Source organism: Xiphophorus maculatus, chromosome 23 (genome assembly GCF_002775205.1).
Source record: "Xiphophorus maculatus strain JP 163 A chromosome 23, X_maculatus-5.0-male, whole genome shotgun sequence".
NCBI lineage: Eukaryota > Metazoa > Chordata > Actinopteri > Cyprinodontiformes > Poeciliidae > Xiphophorus > Xiphophorus maculatus.
In genome coordinates, this window is record NC_036465.1 from 15018475 (window position 1) to 15035316 (window position 16842).

General features: G+C 41.7%; 1 protein-coding gene across 9 annotated transcripts in view; it reads left to right on the forward strand.

Moving 5' to 3' along the window:
• LOC102221589 (protocadherin-11 X-linked-like) overlaps positions 1–16842 on the forward strand; it is a 169807-nt gene that overhangs the window by 66291 nt on the left and 86674 nt on the right. For 5 of the 9 annotated variants that reach the window (XM_023328641.1, XM_023328642.1, XM_023328645.1 and 2 more), the window contains exons 4-5: positions 2572–2631; positions 6804–6902. In XM_023328641.1, the coding sequence (XP_023184409.1) occupies positions 2572–2631; positions 6804–6902 (159 nt within the window). The remainder of the gene's footprint in view (positions 1–2571; positions 2632–6803; positions 6903–16842) is intronic. The other 4 variants (XM_023328643.1, XM_023328644.1, XM_023328649.1 and 1 more) reach the window with 1 other exon arrangement.

The following is a 16842-nucleotide window of genomic DNA, read 5'->3' on the forward strand; positions in this document are numbered from 1 at the left end:
GTCTTTATTTCACCACATTATTTGTGCTTTGTAATGACAGAAATGAACCATGTGAAACTTAAAAATATGCCTATTATTTTTTTATTTAAAATAAAATTCAACTGAATAAAGTGTTTTTTCTGTTTTAACAGAAAATACAATATATTTTACGTTATTTACAAGCTATGGTGGAATGAGATGTGTGAGGCTGTTCTTTTTCATTTCTAACTTATTGATTAACCTTCAGTAGAAAATGGCCAAATTTTCCGTATTGAAAAGCCTTGGTCACTTCATAATTAATAGGAAAAAAATCACTTTCTTTTCCATTTTTGCTTGTGTAAAAATACAGCAAGGAATTTAAAATTCATTATTTTGGAAGCAAAGTTTGGAGCCAAGGTCGGGTAATTTCCTCACATCTCTGAGCAAACACCAGAAAAAAAAGAACATTGAGAAAACAAACAAAACCCATTTTTTGCTCATATTCCAAAAGAAAAAAAAAAGTGTATTTGCCTGTCATCGTTAAGATATCATGTCTATATTACATCCTCAATCTGTAGGGAAAATTTTGTCTGCTAATTCTACCGTCACAGAAAGACCCATTTAGTCATTTATATTTTATACCGTGGTGTTTACGCTACGCTGAAAGCCTGCTTGTTTTTCTTTTTCTTTTTTTTCCTCCTTCGGCTGCTGCGGCCAGTGAGGTGTTCTCCTCCTACGCGGCAATGAAATATAGATGTTAAGAGTCTGGAGAGCTGAGTGTCTCATCTGTCCTGGTGATACCATAAGGCAACCATTAATAGTGTCACAGCGCATCAGACATACCACAGGCACATAATTGGATATGAGGACATAACTGAAAGCACCTGCTTGGAAATCAACAGGGTCTTCCCAGGGGGTAGACCCTTAGTAGATTCCAAAAGACATTTTCCGAGCCCATCCACTTTCCTGCTGGGTTTGGCCTCACCCACTGCTCTTTTCATTTCTCACCCAGGTCAGTTTAAGAAGGCTTGTTGTTTACTCTTTTTTGTGCAGTTGCTTTGTGAGTATGCAAATAGTTTGGATCTCTGCATAATCACAAGCAGCAGGACCATCTGTTGTTGCCTTGTTGACGTACCTTGTGTGTACTTTTTAATGGTGTTTTCTTGTGTCTGAGTGATGTATTGGTGTATTAACAATGTGATGATCATTTAACCTCAAAATGTGCTATCAGGCGCTTGTGCAAAAGTCCTGAACATATGCTCAGTGAAATCTTCTGACAAAGACGGATTTATAATCCATGCAGAGAGATAGAAATATGGGGAACTGGAAAACAAAGGCAAAAACATGGGATTTATAATCAGGATAGGAAAATGAGAGAAAATATTTGCAGATTCTAGTGTTTGGGCAAAACACCAAACTCCATGGTAGTCACACACTGGTGCATCTTAATAACTTAAAAATATCCAAAAAAAGTGAACTTATTTAGGTAGTTCAGTTAAAAAAAGTGAAGCTCAGAGATTGCAAAGATGCATTTGCAATGAGTGATGTATTTCAAGCATTTATTTCTGTTAATTGTGATATTTCTTGATTGAAGCTAATGAGACCCCTCAATTATTCTTCTCATAAAGGTAGAATATTACAGAACACCAATTAAAGAAGCCCATTTGAATACAAAAAAATAGCATTGGCCTGCTTATTTAAACTTATATGTCATGTAAACTCCAAATAAGATTAAGCTACTAAAGGCCATTATAAAAGTTCCTGGCAGTTCAGTTCTGTATCCAACATTGGAAAGTTTAGTGAAAGGTAAAAAATCTGATAGAAAATCGTGCTTATACAATAGCAGTCTTCAAAAGATTCTAAGTCAAACTACATGATTGTGTTTGATTTTGAAAATTATCCCACCTCCCACACACTGTAGGAGGTATTGTCAAGAGTATGATGAGGTACCAGACCCAACAGAAGAGCTGAATTCTGTTGCTCAAGTAAACTAGGGTTCCTTGATGCCTATTCAGCTTGTGCCACAAGCTGAATACCTTCATGCCACACTACAGTAGCTCCTGCAAAAGGAATCACAACCCATCAAATATTGAGAGCGCTGTACAGTACTTGGACTTTTCTGTGGGCTGACAAATTACTACTCCAATTACCATTTTCTGAAAAACTGGAATTTGGTTTTGCATTAGCTGAAGGTCATAGGTAACAAAATTAACTGATAGTATTATATGCACAAATTTAAGTTTTTGAATTGAATTACTGATATAATTAACTTTTCGTAGACATTATAAATTTGAAAACCTGCATGCCACTCATTTGTGAGACGCTCTGGATAAAAATGTCTGTGAAATGTTACGTGAATCGCATTACTCCCCACTAAGTGAGGCACGGAGAGATGAGGCTTCTGAAACATTTAAAATGTGACGATCAACAAAAGCTGCTGCTTCTGGATTAGTGGGTGGCAGAGAGTGGAAGTGGAGAGCCACTTAACCCCCATAAAAAAATATAACAAAAATGCTAAATAGCAGGCACCAGGACATAAGCTGCAACTTCTGTCACTAAAGATTTGCCTGGAGATGCACTCTACACGTCCCTGATAATGTGTTTTTCTTGTAGAACCCTGGCCAGACACCAGAGAAGACTTTTAACTCTCCACCACCCATTTGTCCTCATAAGGTAAGCTTCTGCTTTATTTCAGTCAAGGGATAAAACATAATTCTGTAAAATAATGGCAGATATTTTAGGATGTTCTTAAGTTACAATGTAAATCTGTATTTTGTTTTTCTTTTTTTTCTGGAAAGGCTACTCTTTGGTTTTTGCATACCTTGTATTTTTTGTTAGATTTTTGTTTCACAAGTCTGATCAAAGCCTCAATGAGTGTATTATTCTTTGTGAAATGATGTATAAACTCTAACTTTTTACCGGAGATTCTAACAGAAGCTGCTTTTATTTCAAACCAACAATTTCATTTTTGGCTCTTCCTTTGAGCATTCTGTAAATCATTCAAGACCTATTTAACATGAGGTGAGAAGGGCAAAATTATTCAATACTAATTAGTAGTTATCAGGCACAGTCAAAGTCATTATTTCTCTCTGATAGTCTCAAGTCATGTCAGTGCAGTAAAGTTATTCTCCCCTTCAACCTTTCCTCTCAGTGCGTGCTTCTTGCAAATGTGATAGGGTGCTATCCAGTGAAGTTCGCACAATTTTACTTCACTTAGCACCAAACGCATCAAAAATGCCCATGTCCTTTTCTGGATGAATGGCTGTTATGGTGGAGAGTGGCTCATTGCAAAAGTGGACCTTGGTAAAAGGAGCCCAGTGGATGGAGGCTGTCTGACAGCCTGTCATCAACTGTTCAAAGCCTAGCACTGCTCTACATCCCTAATGCACAACCAGCTGTCTAAAATGACTCTCGGTGCATTCATATCCAAAGATAGTTGTTAGACAGTAAATAATAACAAACCAATGTGTTTCTCCTCCCAGTCTGTTGATGAGAAATCTAATGGAAAGCAATTTACTCTGTCGTTTATATGTCAATGCCAAAATAACACGTCTGGTCCTCAACCCCATGGCCTGAACTTTGAACGTGGTTTCCTCTAAATTCGCCAGATTCTTTCACTGTGTCAAATTTCTGATGTGTTACGTGTGTGAAGCAGGGAGTTTTATGCAGTAAAAAATATTTCTAATTATGCGTTATTTTTGCCTAAGTATGTTTTTCTGTTTTTTTTTGCCTGATCTTGTTTTAGTAACAAGACAAAAACAAGAAGCAAGTGAAAGCTAAACAGATAAAGAGAATGAAATTACAGTCCTCCAAAAACTGCTGTGTAATAGACACTAGCTTGGGTTCTTGCTATTGTACTCTTGGATCAAATATGGACCGATCCAGGCCTCGGTTGATTTAACACTGCAGGTTCAGGATACTGGTCTTTAACCAGAAGATAGGTCAAAGTGACAAATGTTTAACAATGAGGCTAACAAAAATGTCATAAAAAGAATGGCCTGTAAGAAAGATGGTTTTCAAAACAAAAGTTTCACTCAATATATGAATTATGGTGGTACTCAAACATTTTAACCTAACACAACTAAAGTTGACAATGGAGAACCAACTTAAGTCAATTTTTTGAGTCAGTCTTAATGCTAGTGTTAAAACCACCTAGTGTCTGATCCAATAGCATTATCCCAGCATTTGGGGTAAAGAAACAACCCGGCACTTTTCACTGATTTGTGACTTTTAAAGGCACGATTTAATACAGAAATAATTCCTTTCTACAAAAACATTGCCATATAACCGTTTCCTTATTATAGCACACAACTGAACACACCCTTTTTATAATTTAGAAAACAGTAACCATTGTAAAATACTCACATTGGTAAATGTTTTTTTTTTTTAACCAATGTGCTTGTCTCTGTGCTACAAATTGATAATTGGCATAATCTAATATAATTAGGCATTGAAAAATGTTTTTGTGCAGGAACTAGAGCCTTACTTTGGACGCCTGTACTATGTCTGTCTGCCATATTTCTATCTGATTATATCCTGACTGGACTTCTTCTCTTTCCATCTTCAAATAGTTGATCGGGGCTGATGTAACAGGGGAACACCGTGGGTTTGTGGATGGTATTATTCACGTTTTAGCTGTTAGCACCGGAACATAATCTCCCTCTAGTCAGCTCACATTAGTCTCCATGATCCGCACCAGCCCAATATGTGCAGTGAATGCAATGGGGCCAGCTGGGGTAATTTAGTATGTCAGTCAGCTCAGGAGGCTGGTAAAATGAGTAAATGGCTGAATACGATTTATATGTAAAGAGTATTCTGATTATTATGGTTCTCAGAATGGAATACATTCTCTCTTTTGAAACTATTTTTTTCTTCTACATTGTGTGAATCCCCCAGATAGACATTGAAGTGAACAGAAGCCTTTAAAACTGACTGCTCTATGATTATATTAAGGGTTTGAGAGGGAGCGAGGAAAAAAGAGGAGGGAGGAGATCTGATGCCCAAGCACTAAGTATATATAATTGCTTCTTGACACACTGGCCAAATTCTGCAGTGCCAGGATCTGAACGAAGATGATTAACGGCTGTCCAAGTGGGTGGGCACTACAGGTCGTTCAGGGCCTTTGGTTTCCATAGTGATACTAGTCTAAAGGCCACATATTGCATAGTGAACATCCCCATGGTCCACATATTATCAAACTACAATTATAACTTGCATCAAGAGCATTGACAGGGCAATGCAAAATTCTATTTATCTACCGAGCATTCATTCCACTTTTCTTTCACCTCTGCTTTTCTTAAATGCGTCTCCCTTGCCAGTGAGAAGATAAAAAGTGAGACATCTTGCATTATGTGAATAATTGATGTGTGGGTTCACCTCACATCATCATTACAGTGCAGCATTCAGTGTAAGAGGTGAAGGTAAGATCATATTTCTGACACAGAGCTTGAGGCAGTAGAAATTGTGTTGGTTTTTCACAAGGTATTATGCAGTATGCATTACAGGTTCACATCACTGCATGACAGGGAACTAAATGAAATATAATCACTGATGCAAGCATAGAAACATGCTATCGCAGCTGTAGAGTTGTAATTATGATCTGTTCGTTTCTTTGTCAAAGTTGAATGATTTTAACTGGAACTATTTGAGGTGGCCTGATGCAATGACACCCACGCACCAGCCAATTTATTAGGTACACCTGTTTAATTTCTTGTTAACACAAACAGCAAATTGATTTGATCACATGGCATTACCAAGAAATCTAAACATAGTGAAGACATTGTTACACCAATGTAGAAGGAACGGCATTAAAGTGACTTTAAGCCTACTGGGCTGTCTGTGGGATACAGGCGAGTCAGAGCATTTCAGAAACAGTTACTCTGTGGAGACTTTTACTTGCAGAAAACTGTTAATAATGAAAATATCCATTGCATAGCCATTGTATGGACCAAAATGCCTTGTTAAGGACAAAAAAAAACAGGGAGAAGACAATGAATAAGCAACATTAATTTGGATAAAGTTTACCAAACACCATATTTAAATTCACAACATGTCAGCATGTCGCCAGGATGCACATGAACTTCAGCTACAAAAGAACATGTTGCGTGCCACCTAAAACAGCAAAGTGTGGTTACAGCTTAGATAAACTAACCAAAATTAATCCAAATCGATTTTGGACAATCAGTTTGGACAATCAGTTATTGTCTAAAGTTGGACAATAACTGATTTGGAAAGTGTTCACCCATCTCATGAGTCTCGTTTTCAGGTCTAATCTGGTGTCACCTGCTAAAAACCAGCCCCTTATCCTATGCTATTTGCTTCGTACAGAAAGTCTGGGCTCTCGGCTGTTGAGACCTGATTGCTTCCTGGAGGCGTGGACTGTGTTGAGGTTTTAAATTTTACCCAATTGCTAACATTTGCCAGTGACGTATGGAATGCGGCAGTTCAATGCTAAGGAGCTTACCGGTAATTGCCTGCACTGTAAACAACCATCCTCCACTGCGAAAATTGAGAAATTGCACAGGAATGCAATAGCGAGACTAAATCAGATGTAAACAGCATAAAAAAGATAGATCCATTCCGCCTTGCATGAACGCTAAGGTGCTGTAATCATGTGGGGGATGGATATTTTCTGAGCCCCTTAGTAGCATGAGCATTTTTTAAATGCCACAGGCTACTTTAGTATTACTGCTGACCATGTCCATCCCATTAAGACCACAATGTCCCTATTTTTTTATAACTGCTACTCCTAGCAAGACTATCCAATGTGTCATAAAGATCAGATTATTTCAAACTGGTTTCTTGAATATGACTATGCGTTCACTCTACTCCCATTGTGTCCACAGTCGCCAGATCTCAATCCAGTAGAGCACCTCTGGGATGTGGTGGAACGAGAGATTTGCATCAGGGATGTACAGTCAAGAAATCTGCCTCAACTGTGTGATGTAAGCAACTGCTGTCATGTAAATAAGGCGAAAAATCTCAGAGGAATGTTTCTGAGACATTGTTGAATCTTTACTATTGCAGTTCTGGAGGCAGTACTGGCGAGGTGCATCTAATAAAATAAAAGAGCTTCTGTGGTCCATTCATAAACATGCACATGTTTGTAAACATAAAAAGATAACAGATGCAGAGAGGGTTTGGGTAGAGTTCATTCACCCCTGACAAAATGAGCTTGCACTGCAACTTGTTCCTGCCATTTCTGAAATAACTTAACTTAAATCTTGCATCTCATTTTGTTACTAAAAGAGAGTGCCTTGTAAAGTGAAGTGAGTAAGACCCTTTACAGACACCCTACTCCTTGAAAGCACTTTACCCTTGTGGTCTTGGATAAAATGCCTACCAGCTGCCATGAGTAGTCATTCTGCAACTAAAAAAGGCAACAGAACTTGCACATCTTGGTGAATAATTCTGCATGATAAAAGTGAATCTGTCAAGCTTCTGAACTAGATGATCAACATGTAGCAATTTAGCTGAAGTTTAAGCATCACAACTGTTGGTAGTTATTGAGGCATCTTCCTGCAGACCAGCATTCATGTGCTTTTACATTAAAGTGCACTGACACACATATATTCAATCAATCCCCCTCTCTGACATACAAGTACACATAGACACAAGCACAAAAGTCAGCTGAGATAAATTTGAGCTCAAAAGACAAGCAGTAACAACCCACGGCTCCGTCGCAATGCCTGGGGTTGCATTGGTGGCTATCGTCAAGCAAATAATGCTTTGTGACTGGAAAAAAAAAGGCAATCCAAAGGTCATTTGTGACCTCTGGGACCAGTACTGTGCAGCATCTGTCACTAGCAAACAGCACATGTCTGTGTCAAATGGCAAAAGGTATGCAGTGCAGTCATCCTGCCATGTAATAAAGGCAGTGGGGCCTATATATACCTAGCGTTCCTGTCACAACCGCATTAACAATCCTCTGCACTACGCTGGCTTATCGGCAGAACATTCAACATGTCACACTGTACACATGACTGCATAGGTAGGTTGGAGCTGGTTATAGCTTGGCCTGCATTATGCAAACACTTGAAATGTTGTAAGGATAAATATGGCCCAATTAAATTTTTTATATTCAGTCTATTCCAAATGAACTTTTGAAAAAGTATTGTGTCATCTTATCACCAAACTGCAAGAGAGCTTCCATTAAAGATGGAGGTATGCTGTTGGGAACAACTTCAGGTTAAGTGTCTTTCCCACAGGTAGTACTGGATTGAAAAGGGATCCCTGTGATTTTTCGATGACCTACTCCTTTTCCTTTGATCAGTGCTAATGATTAAATTATATGATTATCATCTGTGAATACTTGTCTGCTGTCAAATGACAGAAAACCTTAAAATTGTTGGAAAATATTGACAGATTTTAACACTCTTTTGCAGGGCAACCTTTCCCATACTTTGAAAATCCCCTTTACAGTAAATTTTACAAATCTCCTGCACTGTAGACTCATTTCTCTCTTGCTGCCTATCCTTGAAATTCTTACACTTGCCACCACATCTCGGCCCCACATCCTGCTAAACCAATCAGGGATTTGAAGTCTTCACTTCCAATCAATTACCACCCAAATCAGTGCAGAAGCCTTTGATATAGAATCATTTGTCAAATCAGTGCAGATGGCTGAGGGCAGGTACCTCTGTGCCATAGGCCATATCCATGTGGAAATCAGTGCATAGCTTTGGCTCTCCTCACACTCCCCAACCTATTAAAGGGAAGTCTTTGTGTGCTCCAGAATTGCCATCCAGCTGCCGGGATAGCTAATGTATAAGCATCTTAGCTTGTCCAGGAGCTAATACTTGAATTGAATTCAGAATACTTTCAAGAAGGCCAAAATCTGATTTTTGTACAGATCCTGGTTAAATTGATGGCATAAAAGCTACAGCAATGGCACCCAAGGTGCAATTTTAAAATATATGACTGTAACTTTTGACTTGTTAGGATGGGATATACCTTGGTGTTGAAGTCAGCAAAAAATAGCCTACAGCATTTCCAAACATGGTGTATAAAACTGAACTTAAATGAACAACTTCACAACTCTTAAAATCAATTCCAAAACTACCACTATGATACAGAGGAAATAAATTGATCAATACTAGTTAATACCATTAATATGGGTGGATGATAGATCATGGAACCAAGATGAAACAATATAGGAAGGTGGTTTTAAGAAGTTGGATATGATTTAAGCAATATTTGGGGGAAAACTAAAAATGTGTCATTAGTTCAGAATCCCCATAATCATAACCTTGTATCTTCTGTGCATTATTAGGCCCGAGCAGCAAAGCGCTGCGAAGGCCTATTGTATCTGTACTGTTTATTATTATTAGGCCCGAGCAGCAAAGCGCTGCGAAGGCCTATTGTATCTGTACTGTTTATTATTATTATTATTATTCTGCCCCCCCAAAGAGGAGCCTTTTTGGGGGCTTTATCATATTCAAAAACTCACCAAACTTGGCGGAAGCGACTAGGCGGTTTAAAAATTTTGAATTTTAAGGTCGCCGCAAAAATCGCAAAAAAAATTGCTCAACGGCAGCAACTAGCAATTTTCAAAAGACCCATTGCTATTCACTTACTTCATCGTAGAGACTTGAAATTCGGTACAGTTGTAGAGCTCACTAAGACGCTCAGAATTTACAAGTAATGTCATAGTGCAACTATCACAGGAAGTCGGCCATGTTGGATTGAAGGTCCATTTCGGACCCTGATTTGGCCGTTTACAGCCTTCGTATTTGATCGAACTCCTCCTAGGGATTTCGATTGATCGGCTTCAAACTCGGTCAGTCTGATCATAAGGCATGTCTGATTTAAAGTTATCAAATTGGTGAGTTTTGGAGCATGTTGAAGGGGGGTTACCAGGGGTCAAAGTTCACCTACACGCCATGAAACAAAAACCTCTTATATTTCCTATACAAAAACACATAGAGGGACCAAACTTTCAGTGATTGATCGTCATCGGGTGTCCTATAATACCCTGCAGTGAAATTTTTTTTTTACGTAGGCCACGCCCCCTGAGAGCAGGAAGTGTAATGTTTTACTGTGAACGGTCGCTATCTTAGCCCTTTGACCTAATCAACATGAAACTGTGTCCAGAGACAGAAGACATGTTGGTGTGTTGTGGATTCCAACCCCGACCGGCTGCGATGAAGCAGGTGGGCGTGGCGGCGTTGCGAACGCCATCGAATTTCGTTTGGCTCTGAATTCCACAGTTTCGGGGTGAGCTGCTCCAAACTCACTAGGATGGATCCTTATCGACCCGCCAACAGGAATCCATAGCGATATTTGGTGGGCGTGGCCTAATTTTTCTATAGCGACCCCTAGAGTATTTTAAATGAACAGCCCCAAGCCATGCTTAAACCTAGAATTACGAAACTTGGTACACATGTGTATCTTGTCAGGACGTACAAAAAAGTCTCTTAGAGCCATGCTCTAAACCCAACAGGAAGTCGGCCATTTTAGATTGAAGTTCATTTGACCTCGATTTTGACGTTTACAGCCTTTGCATTTGATCGAACTCCTCCTAGGGATTTCGATTGATCGGCTTCAAACTCGGTCAGTCTGATCATAAGGCATGTCTGATTTAAAGTTATCAAATTGGTGACTGTATGAGATTGCTGAAGGGGGGTTACCAGGGGTCAAAGTTCACCTACTCGCCATGAAACACGAAACTCTTATATATCCTGCACAGAAACTCACAGAGACACCAAACTTTTAGTTATTGATCATCAATAGGTGTCCTAAAATACCCTGTGGTGAAATTATGACATCGCTTAGGCCACGCCCCCTGAGAACAGGAAGTGTCATGTTTTACTGTGAACGGTCGCTATCTTAGCCCTTTGACCTAATCAACATGAAACTGTGTCCAGAGACAGAAGACATGTTGGTGTGTTGTGGATCCAAGCCCTGACCGGCTGCGATGAAGCAGCTGGGTGTGGCGGCGTGGCGAAGTGACCTGTAACGCCGATGCCATACGTTTGCTTCTAGATTCCACATGTTTCGACCGAGCTGCACCAAACTTGGCCTGACTCATCCTGGTCTGATGCCTGACAATGCTATGTCATCATATTATGACGTCATCTAAGCCCCGCCCCCTCAGAATGAATTAGAGAGATCTTCTGTGTAATTACATAATAAACAGTCCATGTTCGTTGTTTGTAGGGCAATGCTGCCCTCTGCTGCCCACTGAAATAGTTTCATTATTTCAGTAATTCGACACCAGAGGGCAGCATTGCCCTACGGAATGAAAGTTCAATGTTGTAATGGAGGAAAAAATTAAATAATTAGTAATTCTAACACAAAAACTCACAGAGACACCAAACGTTCAGTGATTGATCATAATCGAGTGTCCAATAATATCCAATGGTCAAATGATGACATCACTTAGGCCCCGCCCCCTCGGAACAGGAAGTGCTATTTTTTTACTTGGAAAGCTCTGTTTATGGCTCTCTTGACCTAATCAAGATGATTCGGATGATAAACTCTGTCAATGCTCGCTGCTGGCTGAACCGTGTGGGCGTGGCTAAATGGCGAATATCAGTCCCTCGCCATATACATACGTTTGGCTCTTATTCAGGCATAGATCATCCGATTGGCGCCAAACTGGATATGTATGACCTTTGTTCACCTCTAAAGAGCCCGACGGGTTTGAAATGTAATTTGGCTCCACTGCGCCCCCTAAGTTAATACATGGGCTGTATCTCCTCGACGCATCGACCGATCTGCGCCAGATTTTTTGACAGTCGTCGGGGAGCGCTGCCGAACGCATTCACGCGTGTCGCCTGGTGGACGGGCGGGGAAAATGCGCGACAGCTTCTGCGGTGGCTGGCGGGCGGCGGTGCTGAAAACTGCGGCGGAGCTTCTGCGGTGGGGAGTTGGCTGCGGCTCTGGAAATTGTGCGAGACCTTCTGCGGTGGCTGGAACCCCCGCGGTGGCCAATAGGCCGGAGCGGCGCTTGCTGCGAGGGCCGCCCGAGGCTGCTTGCAGCTTTAATTATTATTACGATTCTTCCCACCTCTTCGTGTGCCTTTTTGGGGGCTTTATCATATTCAAAAACTCACCAAACTTGGCGGTCGCAACTAGAAAATTTAAAAATTTTGAATTTTAAGGTTGTCGCAAAAATCGCAAAAAAAATTGCTGAACGGCGGCAACTAGCAATTTTCTGTTGACACAATGGTATGAACGTACTTCATCGTAGAGACATGAAATTTGGTACACTTGTAGAGCTCACCAAAAGACTCAGAACTTACATTTAATGTTATAAGCCAACTATCACAGAAAGTCGGCCATTTTGTATTGAACGTCCATTTTTTTCCTCGATTTTGCTGTTTACAGCCTTCGTATTTGATCGAACTCCTCCTAGGGATTTCGATTGATCGACTTCAAACTCGGTCAGTCTGATCATAAGGCATGTTTGATTTAAAGTTATCAAATTGGTGAGTTTTGGAGCATGTTGAAGGGGGGTTAGCAGGGGTCAAAGTTCACCTACTCGCCATGAAACACGAAACTCTTATATTTCCTATATAAAAACACATAGAGGGACCAAACTTTCAGTGATTGATCGGCATCGGGTGCCCTACAATACCCTATGGTGAAATGATGACATCACTTAGGCCACGCCCCCTGAGAACAGGAAGTGTCATGTTTTACTGTGAACGGTCGCTATCTTAGCCCTTTGACCTAATCAACATGAAACTGTGTCCAGAGACAGAAGACATGTTGGTGTGTTGTGGATTCCAACCCCGACCGGCTTTGACATAGGAGGTGGGCGTGGCGGTGTGGCGAAGTGACCTGTAACGCCATTGCCATACGTTTGGCTCTGAATTCCACAATTTCGGGCCCAGCTGCTCCAAACTCACTAGGATGGATCCTTATCCACCCACCGACAGGAATTCATAACAAAATTTGGTGGGCGTGGCCTAATTTCTCTATAGCGACCCCTAGAGTATTTTAAATGAACAGCCCCAAGCCATACTTAAAGCTAGAATTACGAAACTTGGTACACATGTGTATCTTGTCGGGACGTACAAAAAAGTCTATTACAGCCATGGTCGAAACCCAACAGGAAGTCGGCCATTTTAGATTGAATTTCATTTGACCTCGATTTTGACGTTTACAGCCTTCGTATTTGATCGAACTCCTCCTAGGGATTTCGATTGATCGGCTTCAAACTCGGTCAGTCTGATCATAAGGCATGTCTGATTTAAAGTTATCAAATTGGTGACTGTCTGAGCTTGCTGAAGGGGGGTTACCAGGGGTCAAAGTTCACCTACTCGCCATGAAACACGAAACTCTTATATTTCCTATACAAAAACACATAGAGGGACCAAACTTTCTGGGATTGATCGTTATGGGGTTACCTAAAATACCCTGTGGTGAAATTATTTTTTTACGTAGGCCACGCCCCCTGAGAACAGGAAGTGTCATGTTTTACTTTGAACGGTCGTTATCTTAGCCCTTTGACCTAATCAACATGAAACTGTGTCCAGAGACAGAAGACATGTTGGTGTGTTGTGGATTCAAGCCCTGACCGGCTGCGATGAAGCAGCTGTGTGCGGCGGCATGGCGAAGTGACCTGTAACGCCGATGCCATACGTTTGCTTCTAGATTCCACATGTTTCGACCGAGCTGCACCAAACTTGGCCTGACTCATCCTGTTGTGATGCCTGACAATGCTATGTCATCATATTATGACGTCATCTAAGCCCCGCCCCCTCGGAACCGGAAGTGCCGTTTTTTTCCTTGGAAAGCTCTGTTTATGGCTCTCTTGACCTAATCAAGTTGATTCTGTGTTGGATGACAGATAGGAAGTTGATCTCGCTTGCTTTAAAGTGCCAAGAGTTTTCAATGGCGGCAACGCCGTTCGTATACGTTTGCCTCTACATTCCACATATTTTGACCGAGCTGCATCAAACTTGGCCTGAGTGATCCTGGAGGCTTGCCCGTCAATCCTACGTCATCACATTATGACGTCATCTAAGCCCCGCCCCCTCAGAACAGGAAGTGCCGTTTTTTTCCTTTCAAAGCTCTGTTTATGGCTCTCTTGACCTAATCAAGATGATTCGGATGATAAACTCTGTCAATGCTCGCTGCTGGCTGAACCGTGTGGGCGTGGCCAAATGGCGAATATCAGTCCCTCGCCATATGCATACGTTTGGCTCTTATTCAGGCATGGATCATCCGATTGGCACCAAACTGGATATGTATGACCTTTGTTCACCTCTAAAGAGCCCAACTAGGTTGAAATGTAATTTGACTCCACTGCGCCCCCTAAGTTAATACATGGGCCGTATCTCCTCGAGGCATCGACCGATCTGCACCAGATTTTTTGACAGTCGTCGGGGAGCGCCGCCGAACGCATTCACGCATGTCGCCCGGTGGACGGGCAGGGTAAATGCGCGACGGCTCCTGCGGCGGCTAGCGGGCGGCGGTGCTGGAAACTGCGGCTGAGCTTCCGCGGTGGGGAGCGGGCTGCGGCTCTGGAAATCGAGCGAGAGCTTCTGAGGTGGCCGGAACCCCCGCGGTGGCCAATAGGCCGGAGCGGCGCTTGCTGCGAGGGCCGCCCGAGGCTGCTTGCAGCTTTAATTATTATTATTATTATTCTTCCCACCTCTTCGTGTGCCTTTTTGGGGGCTTTATCATATTCAAAAACTCACCAAACTTGGCGGTCGCAACTAGAAAAATTAAAAATTTTGAATTTTAAGGTTGTCGCAAAAATCGCAAAAAAAATTGCTCAACGGCGGCAACTAGCAATTTTCTGTTGACACAATGGTATGAACGTATTTCATCGTAGAGACATGAAATTTGGTACACTTGTAGAGCTCACCAAAAGACTCAGAACTTACATTTAATGTTATTAGCCAACTATCACAGGAAGTCGGCCATTTTGTCTTGAACGTCCATTTTTTTCCTCGATTTTGACGTTTACAGCCTTCGTATTTGATCGAACTCCTCCTAGGGATTTCGATTGATCGGCTTCAAACTTGGTCAGTCTGATCATAAGGCATGTTTGATTTAAAGTTATCAAATTGGTGAGTTTTGGAGTATGTTGAAGGGGGGTTAGCAGGGGTCAAAGTTCACCTACTCGCCATGAAACACGAAACTCTTATATTTCCTATATAAAAACACATAGAGCGACCAAACTTTCAGAGATTGGTCGTCATCGGGTGTCCTAAAATACCCTGTGGTGAAATTATTTTTTTAAGTAGGCCACGCCCCCTGAGAACAGGAAGTGTCATGTTTTACTGTGAACGGTCGCTATCTTAGCCCTTTGACCTAATCAACATGAAACTGTGTCCAGAGACAGAAGACATGTTGGTGTGTTGAGTAATCCAACCCCGACCGGCTGCGATGAAGCAGGTGGGCGTGGCGGCGTTGCGAACGCCGTCGAATTTCGTTTGGCTCTGAATTCCACAATTTCGGGCCCAGCTACTCCAAACTCACTAGGATGGATCCTTATCCACCCACCGACAGGAATTCATAACAAAATTTGGTGGGCGTGGCCTAATTTCTCTATAGCGACCCCTAGAGTATTTTAAATGAACAGCCCCAGGCCATGCTTTATCCTAGAATTACGAAACTTGGTACATATGTGTATCTTTTCAGGACGTACAAAAAAGTCTCTTGGAGCCATGCTCTAAACCCAACAGGAAGCCGGCCATGTTGTATTGAAGGTCCATTTTTTACCTCGAGTTTGACGTTTACAGCCTTCGTATTTGATCGAACTCCTCCTAGGGATTTCGATTGATCGGCTTCAAACTCGGTCAGTCTGATCATAAGGCATGTCTGATTTAAAGTTATCAAATTGGTGAGTTTTGGAGCATGTTGAAGGGGGGTTAGCAGGGGTCAAAGTTCACCTACTCGCCATGAAACACGAAACTCTTATATTTCCTATATAAAAACACATAGAGGGACCAAACTTTCAGTGATTGATCGGCATCGGATGTCCTAAAATACCCTGTGGTGAAATGATGAGATCACTTAAGCCACGCCCCCTGAGAACAGGAAGTGTCATGTTTTACTGTGAACGGTCGCTATCTTAGCCCTTTGACCTAATCAACATGAAACTGTGTCCAGAGACAGAAGACATGTTGGTGTGTTGTGGATCCAAGCCCTGACCGGCTGCGATGAAGCAGCTGGGTGTGGCGGCGTGGCGAAGTGACCTGTAACGCCGATGCCATACGTTTGCTTCTAGATTCCACATGTTTCGACCGAGCTGCACCAAACTTGGCCTGACACATCCTGGTCTGATGCCTGACAATGCTATGTCATCATATTATGACGTCATCTAAGCCCCGCCCCCTCAGAATGAATTAGAGAGATCTTCTGTGTAATTACATAATAAACAGTCCATGTTCGTTGTTTGTAGGGCAATGCTGCCCTCTGCTGCCCACTAAAATAGTTTCATTATTTCAGTAATTCGACACCAGAGGGCAGCATTGCCCTACGGAATGACAGTTCAATGTTGTAATGGAGGAAAAAATTAAATAATTAGTAATTCTAACACAAAAACTCACAGAGGCACCAAACGTTCAGTGATTGATCATAATCGAGTGTCCAATAATATCCAATGGTCAAATGATGACATCACTTAGGCCCCGCCCCCTCGGAACAGGAAGTGCTATTTTTTTACTTGGAAAGCTCTGTTTATGGCTCTCTTGACCTAATCAAGATGATTCGGATGATAAACTCTGTCAATGCTCGCTGCTGGCTGAACCGTGTGGGCGTGGCCAAATGGCGAATATCAGTCCCTCGCCATATACATACGTTTGGCTCTTATTCAGGCATAGATCATCCGATTGGCGCCAAACTGGATATGTATGACCTTTGTTCACCTCTAAAGAGCCCGACGGGTTTGAAATGTAATTTGGCTCCACTGCGCCCCCTAAG